Source organism: Bison bison, unplaced genomic scaffold (genome assembly GCF_000754665.1).
Source record: "Bison bison bison isolate TAMUID 2011002044 unplaced genomic scaffold, Bison_UMD1.0 scf7180017864048, whole genome shotgun sequence".
NCBI lineage: Eukaryota > Metazoa > Chordata > Mammalia > Artiodactyla > Bovidae > Bison > Bison bison.
The window spans coordinates 4,697,727-4,710,431 of NW_011494620.1; the positions used below are offsets into that span (position 1 = coordinate 4,697,727).

General features: G+C 41.2%; 1 protein-coding gene across 4 annotated transcripts in view; it reads left to right on the plus strand.

Moving 5' to 3' along the window:
- LOC104985471 (serine/threonine-protein kinase Nek5-like) overlaps positions 1–12,705 on the plus strand; it is a 62,268-nt gene that overhangs the window by 8,807 nt on the left and 40,756 nt on the right. For all 4 annotated transcript variants that reach the window (XM_010835661.1, XM_010835663.1, XM_010835662.1 and 1 more), the window contains exons 3-4: positions 2,022–2,118; positions 7,774–7,871. In XM_010835661.1, coding sequence (XP_010833963.1) covers positions 2,022–2,118; positions 7,774–7,871 — 195 coding nt within the window. The remainder of the gene's footprint in view (positions 1–2,021; positions 2,119–7,773; positions 7,872–12,705) is intronic.

The window sequence follows — 12,705 nt, forward strand, 5'->3', positions numbered from 1 at the left end:
TAAATACAAAAATCTGTCATACATATTGCCAATATTTTTACCTAACTATAAAAATGCAGTTCTATGCCTATCTTTTCCTTTCAATTTTGTTTATAATATTCTTTTGAAAAAATAGTAGTTATAAATTAACAAAGTTAAGTAGCTAAATCTGTTCATCCAATAGGCATAATTCAGTTATTTTTATTTTGAAATTCATATGTACTAATTATGCAATTTAAATTGGGGAGAAAGATACCGAAGCTCAGAAGACTTAAGTAATTTACTGAAGGATACATAGCTGCCGCTGCTGCTGCTAAGTCGCTTCAGTCGTGTCTGACTCTGTGCGACCCCACAGACGGCAGCCCACTGGGCTCCCCTGTCCCTGGGATTCTCCAGGCAAGAACACTGGAGTGGGTTGCCATTTCCTTCTCCAATGCATGAAAGTGAAAAGTGAAAAGTGAAAGTGAAGTCGCTCAGTCGTTCTGGACTCTTAGCAACCCCATAGACTGCAGGCCACCAGGCTCCTCCGTCCATGGGATTTTCCAGGCAAGAGTTCTGGAGTGGGGTGCCACTGCCCTCTCCAGGATACATAGCTAGGAGACAGTAAAACTTGGATTAAGAATGTTAATTTTTTTAAAAAATTGTTAAATCTAAAGGAGGATGAGAAATCGGGGAGCTCGACATTATGTGTGAGCCAAATGTTGAAGGTCATTACAGAGGGAACAGTGGAGAGGACCAGTGACTCGGAAGGTGGGACAGCCGGACCAGGAGTCAGTGTAGAAATGATGAGGCATCAAGGATGAGGAAGAAAAGATAGAAATGAGATGTGGCCACTGGCACTGGCACCAAAACATTTGAAAAATATTGTCCATAGATGATTAATAGAATAAGAATATACATCAGGGAGTGAGGGCAGGAGACAAATAGGTGAGGGAGATTAAGAGGTACAAACCTCCAGCTGCAAAATAAAGGAGTTACGTGTATGAAATGTCCGGCATGGGGAACGTCGTGAGGAACTATGCAATATCTTCATATAGTGACAGATGGTAACTAATGAAGATCACTTTCAAATGCATAGAAATGTTAAATCACTATGTTATGTGATGAAAATTGACATAGTGTTCTAGGTCAATTAGATCAAAATTGTGGTATGGGGAGGGAGAATTGGATGAAGGTGGTCAGCAGGTACAAACTTCCAGTTATAAGATAAATAAGAACTACAGATGTAATGTACGACATGGTAAATATAATTAACACTGCTGTTTGTTATATATGAAAGTTGTTAAGAGTAAATCCTGCACTATCATCACAAGGTAAAAAAAATTGTTTTTCTATTTCTTTAATTTTGTATGTATATGCAATGATGGATGTTTGCTAAACTTATTGTTCTAATTATTTCATGGTGTGTGTAAGTCAAATCATTATGCGATATACCTTAAAAGTATACAGTGCTATATGTCATTATATCAATAAAACTGGAAGGAAAGGTAACAATAAAAGCAAATTAATTAGTTTTTTAATAAAGAAAAGGAAATATATCAAATCTAAAATGAAGTCACAAGAGACAAATTTTATTTGAAAACGAAAAATGTAGTAATCTTAATAGAACTTTACTGGTCTGATTTATGTAATGTGTGACATTTAATTTTTTTAGATTTCATTTGTTTCTTCTCAGCTGTGATTGCTGCTGGAACATTGCATTTTTTTTAAACCAATTCTTTTGCTGCTGAAAGATAAATATTAAAATAACTTTCCTTGAGATGACTAAATAATTGACACAGTACACCAATTCAAGTGAGCTTATAACACAGCAGAACTTTACCAGAATTATTTTCTTGTTACTGATTGTCATTGGCAAACCGTTGACCAGATACAGGACACTCTTAATTCTAGAAAGGTCATTTCCTGCCATTGAGAGATCAGTTTCAGAAATGCCATTAAAGTCAGTGAAATCCTGGAGAATTTTCGATGACGGTGAGCAGAAAGCCTATTCATGAAAGCAATTATCTTTATAGACTACTTTGTCTCTTAATATAATTTAGATGCCCATCCAAGAAAAAGAAGCTTCCAAGAAAGAAGTCATTCTTCTGGCAAAGATGAAACATCCCAACATTGTAACCTTCTTCAATTCATTTCAAGGTTTGACTTCTTATATTCTTAAAGTATTTTAATCAGGTGTCGGCATGTAGATATCCATATAAGATAGGATCCTGAGAACTGTGTATAAATTAATTTCTGTGACTGGATTCATTGTCCCATTTACTTAAATTTATTTTTCATCATCTTGATTTATACTCTGCTGAGTTTTTGTAGACAATTTTCCTAAATTTCCTTAAGTTTTCCCACCTGTCTTTAATTTTTACTCCCTCAAATAGTTAATAATGGTTGTCTTAGCTTTGCTCCAGTAAGAACTTACAGAGGCCTACAAGAATACCATCTGTGTCTCACTCATGTTACATGTTGGCTGTGGTTGAGGGGGGTCTTTTTTATGTTTTAATTAAAAAATTAAGAACTTTTTTTGTCCATACCATGTAGCTTATGGGACACCTCAGTGAAAGCACCAGGTTCTAACCACTGGTCTCGCCAGGGAATTCCCTGATGGGGAATTTAAAGCTGGGGCCCCGGCTGAAGGAGCAGCTCAGATAGGAAGCAGGCTGTTCTGAACAAAAGGGCAGGACACAGAGCCCGCCGCGTCCTCCCTCTCAGAGCCCTGCTAGCATGTGGCATGTTTCTTACCTCCCCCATATGCTCAAATTCTGGGTGTAAAGCAGACGCTCAGCCAACCCTGAGAACGGGGTGGTGCTGGCAGAGGCTGCGCTGACTCTGAGAGTCCTTGTGTGCCCAGGGCCAGTAAATGGGGCAGTGCAGTCCTCTTTCAGAGAGGCAGCCAAGCTGCTGGCCGGAATAGAGGGGGAACCTGAAGGAAGCAAGCCTTCCTCTCAGTGCACCTGAGCACATTTCTTCTGCCTTCATCCATTATTCGACTCCAGAGGTTAAAAAAAAAACAAAGAAAGCAATGGTCAGAGACCATTCATTCACTTAACAAAAATTTACTGAGTGCTTACTGTATGCATTTTTCTAGGTACCAGGAATACATCCGTGAATAAAGAAAACAAACAAAAATTCCTGTCCTTTGTGACTCTTACATTGTAGTGGGAAGAGACAGACCATAAACACACAGGCAGCATGTCAGGTGTTTCGAGGCTGCGTCAGGGCTGTATATGCCCACAGTTCGGCCAGCACCCAGCACGGGGTGGGGTAAGGGTTGGGGCAGTGTGTACTTGAATTCAGAGGTTGGAAGTAGTTCATGGAGCAGGAATATAACCTAGTATCTTCAAGCACCATCAGGGGTGTGTTCATAAAAATCAGTAAGTTTGTTTTTGGCTTCATTGTGGCATGTGGGGCCTTAGTTCCCTGACCAGGGATTGAACCCACACCCTTGCAGTGAAAACGCAGTGTCTTAATCACTGGAGCTTCAGGGAAGCCCCAGTCAACAAAATTTAAAAGCTATTTTTTGAGCATTTGTGCTCTGCTGGGCACTGTGTTTCTTACAAATTAAACCACTGCATGCAAAATAGCTTTCTGTGTTTCTTACAAATGAAAACTGGGTACAGCCTCTAAAAGACTGCTCAGGACGTTCCTGAGGTCTTTGGGAGTTGGCAGTACACATGAACGGGGAGCCGAGTTGTATCGAGTAACTTTAAGGGGCAGCCGCAGAGTACGGTGCCCTCTATTCCTGTTCATTGGTTCCTACAAAGACACCAGACGACAGCCTTCCTTTCCCTCACTCTGTGGGTTTTTGTTGGCTCTCTCCGTCTGGTAAGTCTCCACTCATTGTCAGGCCTTCTCTGAGAGCACAGTCCAAGCTGCAGTCCCCTCTGCGGGATCTCGCCAGCACTTCGGTACCGTGAGTGTGTCCATTAGGAAGTGGTCTAATATTTGTCTCCCTTTGAGACAGGAAACAGAATGGACTCTTTTGCTCACCACTTGCCCCTCAGCATCTGGCACGTAGTAGGTGCTCAGGCACATTAGTGGAATGAATACTGGGGCTGCCTGGACCATTTAGGAGAGTGGAGTCTGACCTTATACCATGTGAATTGGACATTTGAGGCTGGTTTATGCTGGATACCCTTATCAAATGAGAGGTCATTTTTTACAGCATCAGTAATCTTCGCTGACTTTGTTTATGTTGTAAACCTAAACTTTCTTATGACCCCCTCTTCCTTTTCATAACTAGAGCACCTCTGTGTTTAGGAAAACCAGAGCTATTGTGATGCCTTTGTGCTTTGCCTGGCAGATTGTTGGAACTCGAAACACTGAGCTTGTCTGAAAGCCTCAGACGTCTTTGTAACACCTGGCTGTAGAGAGTATGGGGAAAGCCTTTGTTTATCCTCCAACAGCTCATCTCTAAACAAAAGAGCCACGGCTCTAGTGCGTTACGTGTTTGTCAATGGAAAGTAGAAGTTTTTATAAGTTTGAAACAGCATGAGGAAAATAAGGAGAATGCAGTAAGATTTTCTTAAGGCTAAGTTAAAAAAAATACTTAAATATGTATTTATCTGGCTGTGCTAGGTCTTAGTTGCGGCATGTGAACTCTTGGTTGAAGCGTGTGGGTTCTAGCTCCCTGACCAGGAATTGAACCTGGGCCCCCTTCATTGGGAGCACAGAGTTGTAAGCCTCTGGACCACCAGAGAAGTCCCCATCAGGCTCAGTTAATTCCACTAAAATTCCTTCAGTAAATATTTATCAAGTACCTCTAATAGGCTGAACACAGCCTGGGTCTTGGGGGTAAATCAGTGAGCAAAATGGGTCCACATCCCCGCACTGCTCTTTTCTGTTGCTGTATAACCAGCGAACAGGAATTTAGTGGCTTAAATAGGTACCTCCCAATTTCTCTAGCTCTTCCAGAAGCCTGGGCCTGGTTTAGCTGGATTCTCTGCACAGGGTCTCACATAGTTGAAATCAAGATGGTGACTCTGTCTGTAACCTCCCTCACCCGAGGCCCAGAGTACTCTTCCAGGCTTATGTAGGTTGTTGCGAGATTTCATTTACTGCACTTGTAGGACTGAGACGTCTGCTTTCTTGCAGACTGTTAACTGGGGGTGGTCGTCTTCTGCTAGAGACCAGCCTCCCTCCCTGTCACATGGCCCCTGCAACAGGCCCTCTCCAGCATGGCATCTCTCTGTTTCTGACTTCTAGATCCAGATTTAAGTGGCTCTTGTGATTAGGTCAAGCCCAGGTGTATAATCTCCTTTTCCTATTAACTCAAAGTCAGCTGCTTAGTAACTTTAATTATATCAGCAAATCCCCTTTGCTATGCAATGTGACATAATGATGGAGTGATATCCCACATTTACAGGTTCCATTCTCACTCAAGGGGAGAGAGTTCACAGGGTGTGTGCATTAGGGTCATCTGAGAGTTCTACCCGCTCTTCAGCTGTGGTGTTCACATTTCCAGGGGTAAAATGAGGGGTGCTGTGTGCTCAGTTGCTTCAGTCGTGTCTGACTCTTTGTGACCTTATGGACTGTAGCCTGCCAGGCTCCTCTGTCTGTGGGATTCTCCCACAAGAATACTGGAGTGGGTTGCCACTTCCTCCTCCAGGGGATCTTCCCCACCCAGGGATTGACTCCGTGTCTCTTATGTCTCCTGCATTGGCAGGCAGATTCTTTACCACTAGCGCTAGACAGGCAATAAATGTAAATACAACTATAAGTACATTATGTAGTTTGTTTTAAAAAATTTTTTTTAAAGAATATATTTTACTGATATGGCCTCATGGGGCCTTAGTTGTAGCCTGCAGGATCTTTGATCTTCATCGCAGTATGTGAGCTTTTAGTTGCAGCGTTTGGGCGCTAGTTTCCTGACCAGGGATTGAACTCTGGCCCCTTGCATTGAAAGCTCAGAGTCTTTACCACTGGATCATCCAGGAAGTCCCTGATAACCCCTTTAAAGTTGATTTAAGCTACTTGAAAGAAAGAGGTAGCAAATGATAGAATTTGGCAAGAAGAGTCTGACATTTAGTGGATACTCAAATAACTACAGAGCAAAATGCTAGAAAGATTAACAATTGGTAGCAAGTCTGATTTTGTGTGATTCCTTTATTAAGCTCCTTCCATGTGCCAGGTACCGGGAATGCAAAAGATCCCAGTGTGGAGTCTCTCCTCAGGGAACAAACTAGTGGGAGAAACAAGCAAGTTAATAGAAGTCCTTAACCTAATAAGAACCCATCTAATAGTTGTTTGGTAAAGAAAAAAGCTGATGAAGCAGAAAACCATACAAATTTATTTTAATCTGTAAATGCACGATCATTTGCCAGACTTTTGATGTAAGATCAAAGCCTTGTCTTTGATTATGAATCCACTTACTGGAGTTCTGAGTATCCTTTCTTTTATAGGTGCCCGTCATCTGCAATTTATAATTTCCAGTTTCTGGTCTTTAGAGTGGAGTAAGAATTCACAGATACTCTCTCTGTGTACATTCCTTTGAAAGCTTCCCAGTTATTTTCCATTTGTCCCACCCAGCATTTAGCTTAATGACGTTTTCTTTTTAAAGCTACTCACATTTACTTCATGGCATTCAATGTAGTTCTTGTGGAAACAATCACATCTTTTTCCATTCATCTCTCATCACTTTATATAAAAATTATAATAACAAGTATCAGTTCAGTTCAGTTCAGTCGCTCAGTCATGTCCGACTCTTTGCGACCCCACGGACTGCAGCACACCAGGATTCCCTGTCCCATCACCAACTCCCGGAGTTCACTCAAACTCATATCCATTGAGTCGGTGATGCCATCCAACCATCTCATCCTCTGTCGTCCCCTTCGCCTCCTACCTTCAATCTTTCCCAGCATCAGGATCTTTTCAGATAGATTTGGGAATGCATGCAATGATCTTGGTAAGAATCAGTGAGGACAGAGGGAGCATAGTTGAGTCTAGTTGCCACCAGGGTAACCTTGAGCAGCAACAGTCATGGATGGTGCCCAGCAATCTAGTGTGTAGGTCAGGCAGAGGTCAGTTAAAAGAAATTTGACTGGGACTTCCCTGGTGGTCCAGTGGTTAAGAATCCACATTGTGATGCAGAGGATGTAGGTTTGATTCCTGGTTGGGGAATTAAGATCCCACGTGCTGTGGAGGAACTAAGCCCGCGCACTGCAACTGCTAGGGTTGAGTGCTTATGTGCCCCAACTAGAGCGCCCATGGGCCACAGTGAAATTCCGAGTGCTGCAGTAAGACCTGACTCAGCCAAATACATAAATACAATATTAAAAAAAGAGTGAGTGTCACCAGTACTCAACAGTATAAATAGAAGTTTATACTTCAATTTAAGGGTCTGATCATTCTTTTAGTGGTGTTGAAAAAGATTCACAGCTGTTGTGTTACAGCCCATTTCTGGTCTCCTGCAGGGACATATTAAAAATAGTTGCTCACATTTATTGAACTCTCATTATGTGCAGATATTATTCTAAATATGTGACATGGATTAACTCATTTAAAAGTTGAAGTAAACAAAGATGAGGTGATCCCAAGAGGAGTGTCTACATTATTATCACCATCTGACAGATGAGGTAATGAAGCCCATAAAAATTAAAATAACTTGCCCAGAGTCACAGAGCTAAGAAATTTAAGTGGCGAAGTGGGATTAGAGCCCAGTCCATCTTGATTCTACAGCCAGTTTTTAGCTATTATATTCTGCATTTTTCTGTTGCATTCTCCACCTTCTAGAACTTGAAAGGCAAGTAATTAGTAAATATTTGAAACCTATGCAGCATCAAATGATGCCCTTTTTTACAGAGAACAACAGACTGTTTATTGTGATGGAGTACTGTGATGGCGGGGATCTCATGAAAAGGATCAGAAGACAACGGGGAGTGTTATTTAGTGAAGATCAGGTAGAAACTCTTCCAATTTCCCTGTTCATTTATATTGGGGATTAAATTTATAATTTCATAAGTAATAGACTGTGTTTATATGAAGCATGATTGGTGGAAGAGAAATTTGAACTATAAAAATAATGGCTTGGTATTTTTTTTTTACAATGTCAATATTCATTTATTTTTTCTTTTTCTTCTTATCTTTTAAATTATGAAAAGTATGATAAAACATTTATAGGAGACTTGGAAAATACAGGGCAAAGTTACATATGGTCCTTCTATATATTATTAATACAATTATTTTTTTTAAACAGATACATTAAGATTTTTAGTGGGAGTTTCAGTATCAAACTCTCAAAAATTTATAGAATGAATATACATAAAAGTGGAAGAATACGGTAGACCTAAAAAGCACGAAGAACCAATTTAACATAATTAAGATTTATACAATTTTCACACAATAGTAGGATACAAATTCTATTCAAGTTACCATAGACCATAAACAGCGAGACCACTGGAATAGACCCAGGGACATAAAACAGAGTGAAGAAATTTCATGGTCTAAAGGTATTAAAATCATACAGAGTCTGTTATCACTGTGGAATCATGTTAGAAATCAATATCAAAAGATATTTGAAAATAACCCACATACTTTAGAGTGCAGTCTGACATTTACCAAGAGAGATCTTCAACTTAGCCATTGAAGGCCTCAGTAAAGTTAGAAGACTGAAAAACCAGAGGGTGACTGCAGAGAAGAAAGCATTTAAATGAGAAATTAACCTAGCCTAATGACATTGTACAGGAGACAGGGATCAAGACCATCCCCATGGAAAAGAAATGCAAAAAAGCAAAATGACTGTCTGAGGAGGCATTACAAATAACTGTGAAAAGAAGAAAGGGAAAAGCAAAGGAGAAAAGGAAAGATATAAGCATCTGAATGCAGAGTTCCAAAGAATAGCAAGGAGAGATAAGAAAGCCTTCCTCAGCGATCAATGCAAAGAATAGAGGAAAACAACAGAATGGGAAAGACTAGAGATCTCTTCAAGAAAATTAGAGATACCAAGGGGACATTTCATGCAAAGATGGGCTCGATAAAGGACAGAAATGGTATGGACCTAACAGAAGCAGAAGATGTCAAGAAGAGGTGGCAAGAATACACAGAAGAAGTGTACAAAAAAGATCTTCACGACCCAGATAATTACTATGGTGTGATCACTCACCTAGAGCCAGACATCCTGGAATGTGAAGTCAAGTGGGCCTTAGGAAGCATCACTAGGAACAAAGCTAGTGGAGGTGATGGAATTCCAGTTGAGCTAGCTATTTCAAATCCTGAAAGATGATGCTGTGAAAGTGCTGCACTCAATATGCCAGCAAATCTGGAAAACTCAGCAGTGGCCACAGGACTGGAAAAGGTCAGTTTTCATTCCAATCCCAAAGAAAGGCAATACCAAAGAATGCTCCAAGTACCGTACAATTGCACTCATCTCACACGCTAAAGTAATGCTCAAAATTCTCCAAGCCAGGCTTCAGCAATACATGAACCGTGAACTTTCAGATGTTCAAGCTGGTTTTAGAAAAGGCAGAGGAACCAGAGATCAAATTGCCAACATCCGCTGGATCATGGAAAAAGCAGAGAGTTCCAGAAAAACATCTACTTCTGCTTTCTTGACTATGCCAAAGCCTTTGACTGTGTGGATCACAATAAACTGTGGAAAATTCTTCAAAAGATGGGAATACCAGACCACCTGACCTGCCTGTTGAGAAACCTATATGCAGATCAGGAAGCAACAATTAGAACTCGACATGGAACAACAGACTGGTTCCAAATAGGAAAAGGAGTACTTCAAGGCTGTATATTGTCACCCTGTTTATTTAACTTCTATGCAGAGTGCATCATGAGAATCGCTGGGCTGGAGCAAGCACAAGCTGGAATCAAGATTGCCAGGAGAAATATCAATAACCTCAGATATTTAGAAGACACCACCCTTATGGCAGAAAGTGAAGAGGAACTAAAAAGCCTCTTGATGAAAGTGAAAGAGGAGAGTGAAAAAGTTGGCTTAAAGCTCAACATTCTGAAAACTAAGATCATGGCATCTGGTCCCATCACTTCATGGGAAATAGATGGGGAAACAGTGGAAACAGTGTCAGACTTTATCTTTTTGGACTCCAAAATCACTGCAGATGGTGATTGCAGCCATGAAATTAAAAGATGTTTACTCCTTGGAAGGAAAGTTATGACCAACCTAGATAGCATATTCAAAAGCAGAGGCATTACTTTGCCAACAAAGGTCTGTCTAGTCAAGGCTATGGTTTTTCCAGTGGTCATGTATGGATGTGAGAGTTGGACTGTGAAGAAAGCTGAGCTCCGAAGAATTGATGCTTTTAAACTGTGGTGTTGGAAAAGACTTTTGAGAGTCCCTTGGACTGCAAGGAGATCCAACCAGTCCATCCTAAAGAAGATCAGTCCTGGTGTTCATTGGAAGGACTGATGCTGAAGCTGAAACTCCAATACTTTGGCCACCTCATGCGAAGAGTTGACTCATTGGAAAAGACTCTGATGCTGGGAGGGATTGGGGGCAGGAGGAGAAGGGGACGACAGAGGATGAGATGGCTGGATGGCATCACCGACTCAATGGACATGAGTTTGAGTGAACTCCAGGAGTTGGTATTGGACAGGGAGGCCTGGCGTGCTGCAGTTCATGGGGTTGCAAAGAGTTGGACATGACTGAGCGACTGAACTGAACTGAGAACATGTTTGAATTTGAACTTAAATTGAATCTCTGTTTGAGAGTGAACTTTGCTTGAGAAAGGACAGTATCTTATTTTTGGAAAATCTCATGTAGGATGCCCCTAAGATGGATCTTAATGGCTGAGAAAAAAGTGAATGAGAATGTTCCTTAGCCACTTAAAATGTGATGTATTTATAGCTTCACTCTTCTTCCTTTTACCAGTGAGTATGCTGTTTTAAAATAGATTTCCCACTTTGCTGGGGAGGATAGAAGCTCTTTTTAGCTCTTTTGGCTATTTAGTCTCATTGGTTATTAAGAGAGAGAAGAGAAAAGGTGAAGAGTAATGGCCTCAATTCCGATTTTGTCTGAGCACAAACACATTTTTCTTCTGTACATTTAGCATCCTTTGATACCCTCTTGGAACTTTTATTCATGAAGGAGACAGATGTTTGTAGCGGGGAAGAACTGGACTCCCGGCCTGTGTGATTGAAGGGAAAGGCCTCGGCCACAAGCAGGACACAAGAGTGGCCCGCCAGCTTTCTTCAAGCCCTTTGTTTCTTTGTTCTCTTTTAGCATTTAACAGCCCAGATACTCTCCTCTTTGATTTAAAGTTCAATGTCGTGAATGTATGAATGATTAAAGAATCAATATCCCTAACCTCTGTAAATTTAATCATGCATTCTCCCTATGCTCATTGACATTATATATTAAATTCTATAGTTGTAGAAACCCTCCTTTCTTCTTATCTGGGTATTATTTTGCCACATTTAATAAAAATACTTTTCTCTACATAAGTTTGAATTACATTTCCCGTTGTTGAGAAAGAACTAAAATTACAACTGATAGATTTTCCTGGTGGTCCAGTGGTTAAGACTCTGCACTTCCAGTGCAGGGGACAAGGGTTTGATCCCTGGTCGGCGAACTAAGGGCTTCCCTTGTGGCTCAGACAGTAAAGAATCTGCCTGCAGTGTGGGAGACCAGGATTCGATCCCTGGGTTAGGAAGATCCCTGGAGAAAGGAATGGTTGCCCACTCCAGTATTTTTGCCTGAAGAATCCCCCAGGACAAGGATCCTGGCATGGGATCCAGTCCATGGGATCGCAAAGAGTCGGACACGACTAAAGCGACTTAACACACATGCCCTGGGCACTCAGATTCCACATGCTGCACAGCATAGCCAAAAAAAAAAATTACAAGTGAATCTTCATATCTGGAATATAGTTTTTTCCCTCAATTGTTTTCCTCTCTCTGTTTTGGTGGACAAGGAACCATTGAAAGTTTAGAATTGTTTAAATAAATCTCTGTAGGCGTCTGAGTGCAAGCATGTATGCCTAATTGTGTTTTCCTACTCCAGGGGACCTTCCGGACCCAGGGATCGAACCTGCATCTCTTGCGTCTCCTGAATGGGCAGGCAAATTCTTTACCACGGCACCACTTGGGAATCTGTCTACAGTGGCTCAGTGGTGAAGAATCTACCTTCTCAGTTCAATCCCTGGGTCAGGAAGATCCCCTGGAGAAGGGCATGGTGACTCACTCTAGTATTCTTTCCTTGAGAAGCCCATGGACAGAGGAGCCTGCAGGGCTACAGTCCATGGGGTGGCAAAGAGTTAGACATGACTGAAGTGACTTGAACCGTGAACTTCCTGATGTTCAAGCTGGTTTTAGAAAAGGCAGAGGAACCAGAGATCAAATTGCCAACATCCGCTGGATCATGGAAAAAGCAAGAGAGTTCCAGAAAAACATCTATTTCTGCTTTATTGACTATGGCAAAGCCTTTGACTGTGTGGATCACAATAAACTGTGGAAAATTCTGAAAGAGATGGGAATACCAGACCACCTGACCTACCTCTTGAGAAATTTGTATGCAGGTCAGGAAGCAACAGTTAGAACTGGACATGGAACAACAGACTGGTTCCAAATAGGAAAAGGAGTTCATCAAGGCTGTATATTGTCACCCTGCTTATTTAACTTATATGCAGAGTACATCATGAAAAACGCTGGACTGGACGAAACACAAGCTGGAATCAAGATTGCCGGGAGAATTATCAATAACCTCAGATATGCAGATGACACCACCCTTATGGCAGAAAGTGAAGAGGAACTCAAAAGCCTCCTGATGAAAGT